The sequence below is a fragment of the Balaenoptera acutorostrata genome, chromosome 8, assembly GCF_949987535.1.
Source record: "Balaenoptera acutorostrata chromosome 8, mBalAcu1.1, whole genome shotgun sequence".
Lineage (NCBI taxonomy): Eukaryota > Metazoa > Chordata > Mammalia > Artiodactyla > Balaenopteridae > Balaenoptera > Balaenoptera acutorostrata.
In genome coordinates, this window is record NC_080071.1 from 116561994 (window position 1) to 116574511 (window position 12518).

The following is a 12518-nucleotide window of genomic DNA, read 5'->3' on the forward strand; positions in this document are numbered from 1 at the left end:
ACAGGTAGGAGGATATTGATTTCCCCACATCCTTGGCAGCACTGTATTATACTTTTTCATCTTTGTCAACATGATAAATGAAAAATTGTATGCATTTTATATGCATTGTGTTGATTATGAATGAAGGTGAGCATCTTTTAATATTATTGGTTATTTTGATTCATTTTCTGAGAACTGCCTGTGTTTTCTTTCATTTTGTGTTTATCATCTTTTTCTTATTGATTTATAACAATTTCACGTATATTAAGAAAGTTAGCCCTTTGTCTAGCATATGCTATAAATATCTTCTCCCTGTTCATCTTTTGGTGAGTATGTTGATGGTAATTTCTTGGCACAATTTTTATGTGGTCCTGTATCAGCGTTTTTCTTTATGGCCTCTGGGTCTTAAGTCTTGATTACAAAATAACTTTTCCCATTTCAGAAAGTAATTTTAAAAAAAATTCCCCCATCTATTCTAGCATTCTCGTGGTTTCATTGTTTTGCATTTACATCTTGCGTCCGAGTAAGGGATGCGGCTCCCTTCCCCACGCCCGTGGCTAGCATCCTTACGAGCTAACCTGTGAGCCGCCGCCATTAATGGAGCGGTCCATCATCCACCTGCCCCTGCCCCCGATTCGGCAGGCCGCCTCTGTCACGCACCCTGTTCCCACACGTGGCTGGTCCGTCTCGGCTCTCTTTTCCTTTGTTGATCTTTCTATTCTCTCTGTTTCAAAACTACTTTTTATAACTAGCTTTATAATATATTTTATATTCTTTTTCCCCCCAGATATTTATCCTGGATCTTTTCTCAAGTTTGTTTCATGTGCAACTTTATATTATTCTTTTTCATGTCCCGCCCCCCCCCCCCAAAAAAAGTTATATTGACTTTAGGTATAATTGACAGCTTATACGAATGTCTCTGATATCACTTCTAGAACCATCTTCACCCCATCTGATAAACTTTTTCTGTCTATTGGTAGGAGAAAAAAGCTTGTGTCCCGCAATTCTGACTGTCAGGTTGGGGCCCACGGCAGTGGAACATTTTGATAGGAATTTTCTATAGATACAATTCAGGTAAGGAACGCTTACAAGAAGCAAAATTTCGAGTGATTGGCCTTTTAAAACCAGTTGAAAACTGCTCTATTTTTAAAAAAACATTCTCCCAGATATCTAGAAAGAATATATAGACTAAACAAGTTTGAGTGTTCCATACTGTGACTGTCTGATTAGCACATCCGAGGGGCTACTCAGCATATGTTTTGTGAATGAACACACAAATGCAGCAGGTGTGTCTCCTCTGCCCTGTCTCCAAAATGTGCCTGCCAGGGACACTGAGATGTGGCCCTCTAGCCTCCAGAAGCTAACAGCAGAGGATTACTGTGGTGAAGCTATACAAGGGGACAGTCATAACTTCTGTGGAACCTGCCTTCTCAAGGAGAAGCACCCATAGAAGATAGATAGGACACAGTTAGTTAATAGCACCTTTTTTAGTTTCTGAGAAACACAAGGTAAGAGTCGGAGGGAGCTTGAAGAGAGAGGGCAGGAGATGACATTGCAGTTGATTTTTTTATGAAAAGGATTGCTGTGGTTCTTACTAATGTTTTCACCTTTAAAATCTCTGAAAATTAAAACAGCCCAGTTCAGTGGCTCACAGAACCAGTAGACGCGTTCAGTATCTACTTATTTCCACAAGAGCCACTCGCAGGGTCATCTAATGCCCAGGTGAATTCCTGATCCTGGGGCAAGGTGGAGATATTTCCATTTTAATCAGGGACTTGAAATCCTTCAAGTTTAATTAGTATCTAATAGTGCAGAGACTTTTACAAACTCTGTTATGGGTAAAGTATAAGATCCTCAGTGGTCCTGGAGGTGGCAAAGGCTTCAAAGAAACTAGGCCTATTTTGCAGAACTGGAGGAGGTGGTAACTTGTAGGTCAGAATGAAGAACTATGGCTCAATTCCTGTTCGCCTGGTTGTGTTTGCTTTTGCTTGGAGGGCTTACAGTACTTGTAGGACAGAAACGCCACACCACAGACTCCAAGCAGCATTAGAGCAAAGAGTACATACAGTGCTGTCTGGGCCTCTGCTGTACCCAGCCTGAGCCCCAGGAACTGAACGTCCTCTTCTCTCATGGGGCTGGTGGTGGGCTCAGCATCTAGGAGAAGACAACAAAGGTAGTGTGTGCACCGGTACAGACAGAGTTATCAGATGTATGTTAACCTAGATTAAGCCCGAGCCAGATCCTTGCAATAGAGAAGCTGCAGGGTGAGCGCGTTGTGGAGGTGACTGTACGAATCCTTTTCACTGAGTTATGAGCCTCTGAAGGAAGTCACGTAGTTTTAGTTTTTAAGCATCCCTCTCAGTGATTAGAGTATAATCTCTACTGGATAATTATCTCTTAATTTGTATAGTAATTTATACTTTTTCAGTCACTCAGCAAACATTGGCCGCCTTAACATTGTGCCAGGCACTGTGTTTGATCCTTGCATTGGCCCAGCGTTCGCCTAGTTTCTTGCCTAAGGTTGCACGGCAAGTTAGTGGTAGGGCTGGGACAAGAATCTAGACCTGCTGTTCCCAGACCAGGGCCTAGTTTCTCGATGTAACTTTAACCCTAATTCCTTTGTTCCATCCTAAGAATGTCTGGAGCATTCAAAGTACAGAAATGTTGGTTGAATGAATGAAGGGGATGGAGAGGCAGAGAGGAGGGTAGTAAACTAGAAAATAGAAACAGGCCCCCTTGCCCCTCACCCTCTGGCTTTTGTCCCTCCCAGAGTCACGTCTCACCTTGCTGCAGACAAGGGTGTGGCCCTGCAGCGGGGTCAGGGAAGCCGTTGCACCGGACTATGGAGGCGTAGAACTTGGCCGACGCTTTGGGGATCCTTGGCAGAGAAGTGTCAGTATAGTTCACGAAATGCACACCGAACTTCTCTGCGAAGCCTGTGGCCCACTCAAAGTTGTCCATCAGGGTCCAAACCGTGTATCCTCGAAGGTCCACCTTATCCTGCACAGCTGCCCAAAGACAGAGGCCCCGGCCTGAGCTTCCCTGGTCTTCCAAGACACCTTTCCACCAGGCCTACTGAGGCCGTGCCTGCCCGCAGCTCTCCTACACTCCCTGCGTGCAGGTCAAGGTGAGCTTTTGTCAGCTCTTTAAGAGAGCTGCCCACCCTTTGCGTGCAGGAATCGTTAGCTGGTCCTCCATGGGTGCTACTGCAGAGCCATCTGCATTTTCTAGAAAGGCTTAGCCCTGAATGGGAGTCAGGAACATGGGTAGACTAAATTAATCCTGCTGGGTCATCTATAATCCTCCTTGTCTTCACATGGTGGGTTATTGGTCTTGGACAGAGCCTTAGAGTGTTAATGCTCTTCCCTATAGAAAAGTGGCCCTTGGAAAAGATTTTATCTGGAATAAGATTTTCTGATCGTTTCTTTTTGCTGATGCATCGCTCATTTTCTTTTACTCAGCATTACTTACCGTTTCCGTGTCATAGTCCCATCCCAAGTTGTTCTGCTGAGCTAAGGGCCTCAGACTTTTGCTTGGGAAATGGAAGATCATACAGACAACCCCTCCAGCCCATTCCACCTGGCCCCTGCCCAGACTGTCCTCAGGAGGGCACTGCTGTTCAGGGACATAGACACCAGAGGATCAAGCAGAGCGAATGACAGGCCAAGAACTCGGGTCTAGCTGTATCAGGCAGCAGGGTTTGCTTGCTGAGCTTAAATCTAGGAAGGACGAATCTTAGTGTGCAGCCCCAAAGGCTTAAACCCAAAGGGAGCTAGAAGCCTCGTTTTTCTCATCTGGGGCTTGTGGATGCAGTACTGCCCTGACTGCAGACGTTAGCATATGTTTCCAGCAGTGAAAGGTGCACGTGGAAGAAGGGCGGGGGCGTGGCATACCTTTGAGCGCCTCGTTGATGTAACTGCGGAGGTAGTAGATCCTAGCAGTGTCGTTGAGGTCTGATTCTTCCCGCTGGGACACTCCATTTTCTGTTACGTAGATCGGGGGGTTGTTGTACTCCTCCTTTAACCAGTTCAGGATCCTCCTGAAGCCGAAAGGTGTCATCTTCAGCCAGAAGGAGCCAGATTCTGGCCAAGAGCGATCTGTGATGGAGGCAACTCCCCTACGAGTTCAAACGCTAAGGATTAGGTCTCGATTTGTAAATCCCAAGAGGCCCTCTGCACAAAACGTAAAACGGGACTTACACTAGAAAAAAACCTAGATTTTTGTCTAGACTTGAGAGTCTTAGCTACACCTAGAAGAGTCAAATGGCCTCAGATTCTCTTTTCACTAGTTGTAGTGGCATCAGTCAGTGCTGGTGTAACTTTGGACAGGCCACCTAAGCTCTCTGTTCTGCTTTCTACCTGTACAGAGGAATGGTCTTACTCATGGATCTAACCCTCCACGGCTCTGTTAACAGGCCACACCTCACACTAGATGTGAAAGGGCTCTGAGTTTCCCACACCGTAATCTCCCATGGGATGCGAGTGCTATGTCTTCAGAGAAGAGGCTCCCTTGAGTCACCTACGTCTGGTTGACGCCACCTGCAGGCCACAGGCACAGCCACAGGCACCAGTATTTGGGCCCCCATTCGTGTGATGATGGGGTAGATATGCTGGGACCTGCCTCAAGTGCCCAAGACCCTTCCTCTCTCTCCAGCGATGGGCAAGGAGAGGGCGTCAGGTTGTGCCAGAGGGAGCTCTGCGGGGTGGGGGTGGGGGCACAGAAGCTCATGCATTTCATTATGAGGAACAGCCATTTAGATATTTCTTAACGTCCAAATCCTTCAGGAAAAAAAACTGTTGCGTTTTATCAGGAGCTGGATTTATTGTTCACCTGGACTGCAGGTGGGGCATTTCATAAGCTTGAGCACAGGTGCCTGGGGAGACAGTCCCAGGATCCATGAGGCAGCAAGAGTCGAGTGGGTGCGTGAATGGGGACCAGCAGGGAGGCCTCTCAGCCCTGCTCAGCAAGCCTGACTCTGGTGGTTGCAGGATGCAGTGGGGATTTCAGTGCTTGTTTCCAAAGAAAGAACCCGGACAGAGTCACAGCTACTGATGGGGAAAGATGCTTGTCAGAAAAGGGACAAAACAGTGTGCACACATAATAATCCTGGTTTTCTTGTAATAAACGTTTCTGTATAACTATATACTATATAAACTATATAATATAAATATATATAGAGAGAGGTAGTACACCCATACACACACACATATACTTCTGAAATGACACTCAAGAATTTCCTATTCTTGCTTTCCAGTGTTTCTACTGTGAACATATATTATTTGTAATACAGAAATAATAGTTTAACCTTTACCCTCAAAAGGAAAAAAGAAGCTTGTTATTTTGACTGAAATAACATCTGGTAAGTGAAACAAATCTGATGAAAAAAGAAAACAGAAAGAAAAAAAAATTTTTTTTAATGTTTTTAAAAACTCTAAGCCTGTCTGCTTTAAATGGAAAGCATCTTGGAAACCCTAGCCTGAATTACTATCCGACTGATAGAGGTTCTTTTAGGTATCTCAGGAGATGGGGCTCATCTTGCAAAAACCCCAGAATACACAGCATCAGGAGGCAGTTTCAGAGGCTGTACAGGCCTCTAAGTGAGAGAAGAGGGGCACTTTGCTGTCTTTTCCAAAGATTGTTCCAGGCACCCTTCCTTACCTGTCTGCATCGAAGGAAGAGATCCAAGAGGCATAGTTGAAATCGTAGGCCAGGACAGTGGTGTAGTGATTGAACCCGAAAAAGTCATAGGTGCCGTTGATCCTCCTCTTCTCACTCTCTGTGAACTCAGGGAGCCTGGACGGAAAGGGCCGTTAAGGACGTGGGGTTTGGGAAGAGAATGTGCTGTGGGGTGTTGGTGGAGGGCTCTAAACTCAGGTACCTGGAGGTGACTATGGGCAGCTGGCCGGGAGCGAGGGGAGCCCCTCCCAGCTGCTGCTGAAAGCGCCTGAGCCTCCTCCTACCAGACCACAGACCTCGCCTCCCTCTGTCATTGCAAGACCCTCTCTCTTCCTGTTGGAAGTTTTTACTGTGGTTTGTTTAGGCGTGCTACTTTTCTCCAAAGTTTATCCTCATTAGTGGGGGAAATACTTTTACAAATTGAATTGATTGAACTTTTGAGATTTGGACTTTTCTGCTCACATGATTTCACTGCACTTTTTAAAACATTATTAATTAGTTTATTTTTGACTGCGTTGGGTCTTCGTTAATGCAAGCGGGCTTTCTCTGGTTGCGGTCAATGGGGGCTACTCTTCGTTGTGGTGTGTGGGCTTCTCATTGCAGTGGCTTCTCTTGTTGCGGAGCACGGGCTCTGGGCACGCGGGCTTCAGTAGTTGTGGTTCGCGGGCTCAGTAGTTGTGGCTCGTGGGCTCAGTAGTTGTGGCTCACGGGCTCTAGAGCGCGGGCTTCGGTAGTTGTGGCACACGGGCTTAATTGCTCTGCGGCATGTGGGATCTTCCCGGACCAGGGCTCGAACTCGTGTCCCCTGCATTGGCAGGTGGATTCTTCACAACTGCACCACCAGGGAAGCCTGCACTTTTCTTTTTAAACATCTGGTGGAACATTTTCCTTGTATTCTTTTTTTTTTAATTGAAGTATAGTTGATGTACAGTGTAGTGCCAATTTCTGCCGTACAGCAAAGTGACTCAGTTATACACATGTAGACATTCTTTCCATGTATTCTTAGTGAGACTTTTCTATACTATTCGATCAACATGCACTTGTGTGCAACACTTAGAGGTTCGTCTCAGCCAAATCCTGACTACATGCTGCAGGTTTAGGGTTGCCTAGAGAATGCCCTGCTTAGGTGCCTGACGCCTCACCTTGACCTTTCTGCTACCATTAACCTGAGGAAGAACCTTCCCTCCCTGGGGTTTCTGAAATACTGAGGCAAAACTAAGCCCCCGCGCCCACGCTTTTACTTCCCCGCTCAGGAGCCAGCAGGGGCTCCTCAAGTCCCGTGGCATCAAGGCTGAGCCCCTGTGCTCGGCCTCCAGGCCCGCCACCATGTGGTCTCGGCCCTCCCACCGCTACTGGGCCAAGTCTCCCGAATTCCAGCTGCAGGTGTCCCACTCATTCTGACCTCTAGGCCGGTGCTCACAGCCCTCCCCATTGGATGGAAGGGCCTCTGCTCTCCCAAACGCTGTTCCTTGTCAAGGCCCAGGCTCAGCTGATGTCCTGTCTTGTCCGTGAAGTCTCCTGGGTCTACCCAGCCTGCCCTGATCTCATCTGAATTTTCCTTGCATGAAGAAATTGGGGAATAGAATTCCTTGGATTGATCTTCCCAGCCAGTGTGTCAGCACTTGAGGAACCATATTTGGAACCCCCTCTTTGTGTGGACCCTGCCGGGCCTGGCCCTGGCCTGGGTACACAGTAGGTGCTCAGCAAGGTTGTGTTAATGGACTGGAGCACTTGCTTATTTGTTGGAGACCAGGGTTGACAGATCAGACCTTTTGGCTCAGCAGGACTTGCCCTAACCAGGCCAGCACAGGCGTGCATTGTAAGGGCCGGGATGGATTATTTCATCCTCACAGGTGGGCTGCATAAGACTCAAAGGCTGTGTTAGGAATGCCTGACTTTTGAATTCTTTGACCCTCTCCCCCTCTTCTTATGGTCACATGAGCTACCTTGGAGCTTGTGGGTGTGTTCCCAGAAGGCCAGGGCACTGCGTTCCCTTCCCCACACCACACCTCTAATCCCCAGCTGGACGACTCTTAAACTGAGCATGGGCCCTGCAGTCAGACAGCCTGCTTTCAAATCCCAGCTCCATCACTGAACAGCTGGGCGATCTTGCCATAATCTTTGTGCTTCAGCTTACTCATCTTTAAATAGGAGTGAAAGTGCCGACAGAAGATGGATACATGTTAGCTGTTGCTGATGTTGCTCTTACTTGACGGAAGTAGGACTGCCTCGGTGCAAACCACTGCCACCCACTGGCCAAAGGACAAAAAGCATTCTGCTAAGAGTCACCCATTGCTACTCACATTCACTCCTAAGGTGATGAGCTTAGGATAGGATGAGCTGGGGAATTTGTCCTTGGAGTGAGGTGGTGGGTTGCTAAGAAGTAGGTGCCCTGGGGACGGATTTCCTGGCTATTCTGAAGAATAATAATAAGGGCAACTGCCTTTTGTCTCAACTGCCTGTCACAGCCATGTCAGGTCCTGGGCTAAGCGCTTCACCTAACACGCTCACGTGTAATCTTCCCGGCAAGCAAGGAAGCGCAGATAGACACGCCTAAGACACGCCTCTCTGACCCTAAAACAGCCATGCTCTCATCCCTGCGCCGTCCCCCCCGTAGCCTCAGTTGGGCACCACAGAGCAGACTTCCTCCCAGCTCTCAGGGCTGAGAGCGTGGCGCCAGGACCTACCGAGACTTGTTGAGGCCTGCTGCCAAGCTCCTGTCACGAACCCGTGTCTTCATCACCTCGGGGTAATCCCCATTCTTGAAAATCGGATGTGCGAACCAGCCTCCCATGAACTGCGGGTGGGGTTAGGGGGAGACAGTCAGTGTCGGCATTAGCAGGCGGGCCCACAGGAGACCGCAGCTCCCTGCTCAGGCGTCGCTGACCCCAGGGCCCTTTCTCCCCGACCCAGTCTGAAGCGTGCCTCTCTTCTGCGGTTGTTCCCATATTGCAGCTCAAATGCCCACAGGTCTTGTCACCCCACTGGGAGCTCACTGTGGGCAGAGCGATGTTCTCACCCACTGTAGCTTGAGGGATGTGAACCGATTTGAGCATGGGCCCTGGACTTGACAGATGCGGCTGGCTGCCCTTAGGAGGGTCCTGCAGAAGAGGGGGAGAGACCCCAAGCCTCCAGGCCCTGATTCCCTCTCTCACCACAGAGCAGGTCCTTCCCCGACCTCATGCCTAAGGACCCACCAGAACCTTCTGGGAGGAACCAGGGGCAAGGCTGGTTGCCCAGGCTAAGGATGATTCTTCATGGGCTTTGGACTCGCAAAGTGAGGAATTTTTCAGTCTGTTTTCTTGAACGAGGTCCAGGCCATCCTTACCCCTAGGGGGTGTACATGGCAACCAAGTGCTATGACGCTGTGGGTCCTGAGCGGCTTCTTCTATCTTGACATGCTCCCCTCACCTGCTGGCTACTCCCTGAAACGGGGGGTGAGGACAGCCTTCCATTCCCGGTCAGAGATGAGGCTTGGAACACACTCACTCTGGTAAAAGAAGCTTCAGTTCACTCTGAGGTGAGAAATTGTTTCCGTGGAAGCTGATTTTATTAGGGGACGTGCGTATCATAATCCTGAGCTGCAGGATCACAGTTCACGGGTGAGCTGTGATAATGAGACTACAGCCTAACATTTCCTGAGGTTTGTCTTGATTTCAGAAAACAAATTATTGCTCTAATTCACCAGTTCTGTGAGTCTGAATGAGGGAATGAATGAATTTTGTTCCAAGGCTTTCCCCCAGCTGGCTAGCAAATGGGACATTAAGTTCTTGTTTGCACTTTTTAATTTGACCACCTTTGTCAAGTTTGTTTGTGAAGAATTTGGCAAACCAAGGCCGTTGGTGTCCTTTCAGAAATGCCACAGTCTGCGGACTCCTCCTCAGAGCCTTTAAAAGCAGGGAGCAATCTGGAGAGAGAGAGAAGCTTGCTTTTCTTTCCTGATGCTGAAACATGGGAGAGGGTGCCTTCAGACCTCTTCAGAGACAGTAGCAGGAGCCAGGGAAAAGCTATGGCATGAAGAGCACCATTCTCTCTCTCTCGTCTTTCAGGGGCCCAGGCTGAAATAAGGGTGGGCCATGTTGTTGGGACCTGCTTACTTGTGCCTCCACTTCCCAGGAGCAAAATTCCATGACCAAAAGATGCATGTCCTTATGTGAAGCTCATGGAAAATTAGGGGCGCTAATGAGTTTCACATAATCTAAAGCCCCCAACTTAAGGTAATTCTTAGGCAGAGTAAGTAAAATCAGATGGTGACACCTAGAGGCGAAATGTGACATTGCAGCCCAGTTCTAGTAGCTCCTATAGTCAAACCACAGATGGAAGAGGCAGAATTTCTTTGTTATTTAGCTTCAAGCCAGTGTTGCATCCAGTAAGAGCTATATGTATAAATGATTTTTTTAAGACTTGAAAGAAAACTCAACCCCAAAGAACTTTCATCACAGCAAACCTATGAGGTAGTTAGGTCACCTCCAATTCAAAGATGAGAAGACTACAGTACAAAAAATTTAGATGATTTTCCCAAGGGCACAAAATAAGGTAATAGCAACGCAGGGCCTAGATCCTAAATCTTTGTTTCGCAATCTAATTCTGTTTCCATTAGATCATGACAGAAGGGGAAAAGAGCAAGAGTAAGAACAATGCCCAGAGGAAGAACAGACCTGAACGTATCTCCTGGCGGCCTCCACCTCCGCCTGGTTGGAGGGGTCTCTAGGCTCAGCCCAGTCACTGCTGATGGTGATGGAAATCATGCCACCTTGACGGGCGCGGTACACATCGTTGTACAGATGCCAGGCCTCAGCATGAGCCTTTATTAGGTTGTGGCCAACAATGTAGGGACCAGTGCCAGGCCTGGAGGAGATTCCTGGAAATATACACATAGATGTCAGTGAAGAATAAATGTGGCCAAGAATATCACTTTCTGCCTATAGATGGCCTCTTCGTGTTTGGGAGAAAGGCTGAAGATTTTGGCTTGAGGAAGAATGGAATTCAAATCCTGGCTCCACTTCTTAAAGCTGGCCAGGTAACTTTGGGTGAGTAATTCAGTCTTTCGCTTCCTTCCTCTGCAAAATGAGCAATAGAGAGTTCTTAGGAGAAGGAAATGAAACTGTGTGTGCAGAGCACCCAGAAGTACTGTGTCTGGCAAAGAGAAGGCACTTGATAGGTGTTGGTTTCTGTACCCCTTGCCCAAAGAGTGGCTCATATGTCACAGGCAAAGTACCCAGAAGAGTGTGTGCCTCAGGAGGTGACATCCTGGCACTCTGTGGGGACCCACAGTGAAAGTAAGAGTTGGAGAGTGTAGCTGATGGAAGCAGCTGACACACAGATTCCTTGAGAGCAAATGTTATGAGAGAGGCTGCCTTATATGTTGAAGGAACGATAAACCAAAGCGTCAACCAAGGACCAATGGGAGATACATCTGGTAATGGGTCGAAGCCGATCTCCCCGTGGCTCTTTCCAGCTTTTACGTGTAATCCCAAGGAATCACATAAATGAACACAAATTTACTCTCTAAGGCTCAGAACTCAAGAAAAGGAAAATTGGAGGGTTCTCAAGGGACAAGGACAGGTCCACAATTCCTTATTAAAAACTCTTAGGAACACAGCACTGTAAATCAACTATATACTTCAATTAAAAAAACCCCAAAAAACCCAGGGTTTGATGTATTTTGGAATTAAAAGGTTTCTGTGTCTTGGAAAAGTAATAAGCTGCATATAACATAGTTACATATGACCCCGGCAGGGCCCAGGACAGCTCTCCATGATTAAGGGCATTAATACATCTGCTGCTGAACTTTTCCAATTTTAGTATATGTGCTGCCGAAACGAGCACTGCTTGTGCAGAACTTTTGAATGTTCACTCTAAGTGGGATGTCACCTCACATTGGTTCAAGTCAGGTTAAGCCCAGGTCAGCCAAATCATATATTGGAAACTTTTGCATTTTGGGAGTTGCAAAAAACACTGTGGATCTGTACAGTCTGATGCATTGTCCTTTCCTATATCGATTAGTCCACACCCTTGATCTCAGGCAGCTTCCTATCTGAGGCAGATCAGACGTACAGAGAGAGCAATGAAGCCATTTGGAGGTACTGAGATGTGAAGTTGATGTTCAGCAAAAGTGGTGTCAGAAGGGGGAAGCTCTGCTGCCTGCCAGGCAGCCCTGAGCAGAAGGCGGGGATTCTGAAGCACTGCCTTTGGGCTTTCGTAGCCTCCTCCTCCAGGGCCACCTGGATTTCATGTCTTTGTGGTGCTGAGAATGCCACACTCCAAAGAGCTGACAAGGGGGGTCTGGGACCTTTACCTGGAGCTGCTGTCCCATAGCCATAGCCCAGGTTAGCAATGACATAGGGCTCGTTCAGTGTGATCCAAAACTTCACCTTGTCCCCCAGCCTCTGGAAGAGCACATCTGCATACTCCTTAAACCGCTGTACAACCGTCTCATTCTCCCAGCCTCCGACATCCTGGAGTGCCTGCGGCAAGTCCCAGTGGTAAATGGTCACCTGTGAAAAAGCAAGATCAGCATTTCCATCAACCTGCTTTTCATGGGAAGCCAGCGATGCTGTATGCACCAGCGTAAATGTCTACTGCTAAAGCTGAGGATGAATGATGAGACAAATAAGCCTCAAAGGTTCTCTGGCAGGAAGGGTAGCACAGCAGTGTTGAAGCATGAGAAATTCATACATCTGGATCAGAGAAGCCTGGGTTTGAGTCTCAGCTCTGCCACCTACCAGCTGCATGACCCCGGGCTCAGGCACTGAGACCTCCATGTCCCGGAATCATTGTGAGGCCTAAATCACATGGCAGAGGACATGAAAAGTGGCTGACATCCTGCCAGCTCTTCAGCAAATGTTAGCTATGGTTGTAGT

General features: G+C 47.9%; 1 protein-coding gene across 1 annotated transcript in view; it reads right to left on the reverse strand.

The window, feature by feature from the left end:
• Nucleotides 1-284: 284 nt before the first annotated feature.
• The window catches only part of LCT (lactase), a 52349-nt gene continuing 40115 nt past the window's right edge, over nucleotides 285-12518 (reverse strand). The window contains exons 11-17 of the mRNA XM_007192050.2: nucleotides 11954-12152; nucleotides 10314-10516; nucleotides 8343-8452; nucleotides 5638-5772; nucleotides 3873-4096; nucleotides 2763-2987; nucleotides 285-2133 (exon numbers count right to left, since the gene is read on the reverse strand). Coding sequence (XP_007192112.2) covers nucleotides 1913-2133; nucleotides 2763-2987; nucleotides 3873-4096; nucleotides 5638-5772; nucleotides 8343-8452; nucleotides 10314-10516; nucleotides 11954-12152 — 1317 coding nt within the window. The 3' untranslated portion in view covers nucleotides 285-1912. The remainder of the gene's footprint in view (nucleotides 2134-2762; nucleotides 2988-3872; nucleotides 4097-5637; nucleotides 5773-8342; nucleotides 8453-10313; nucleotides 10517-11953; nucleotides 12153-12518) is intronic.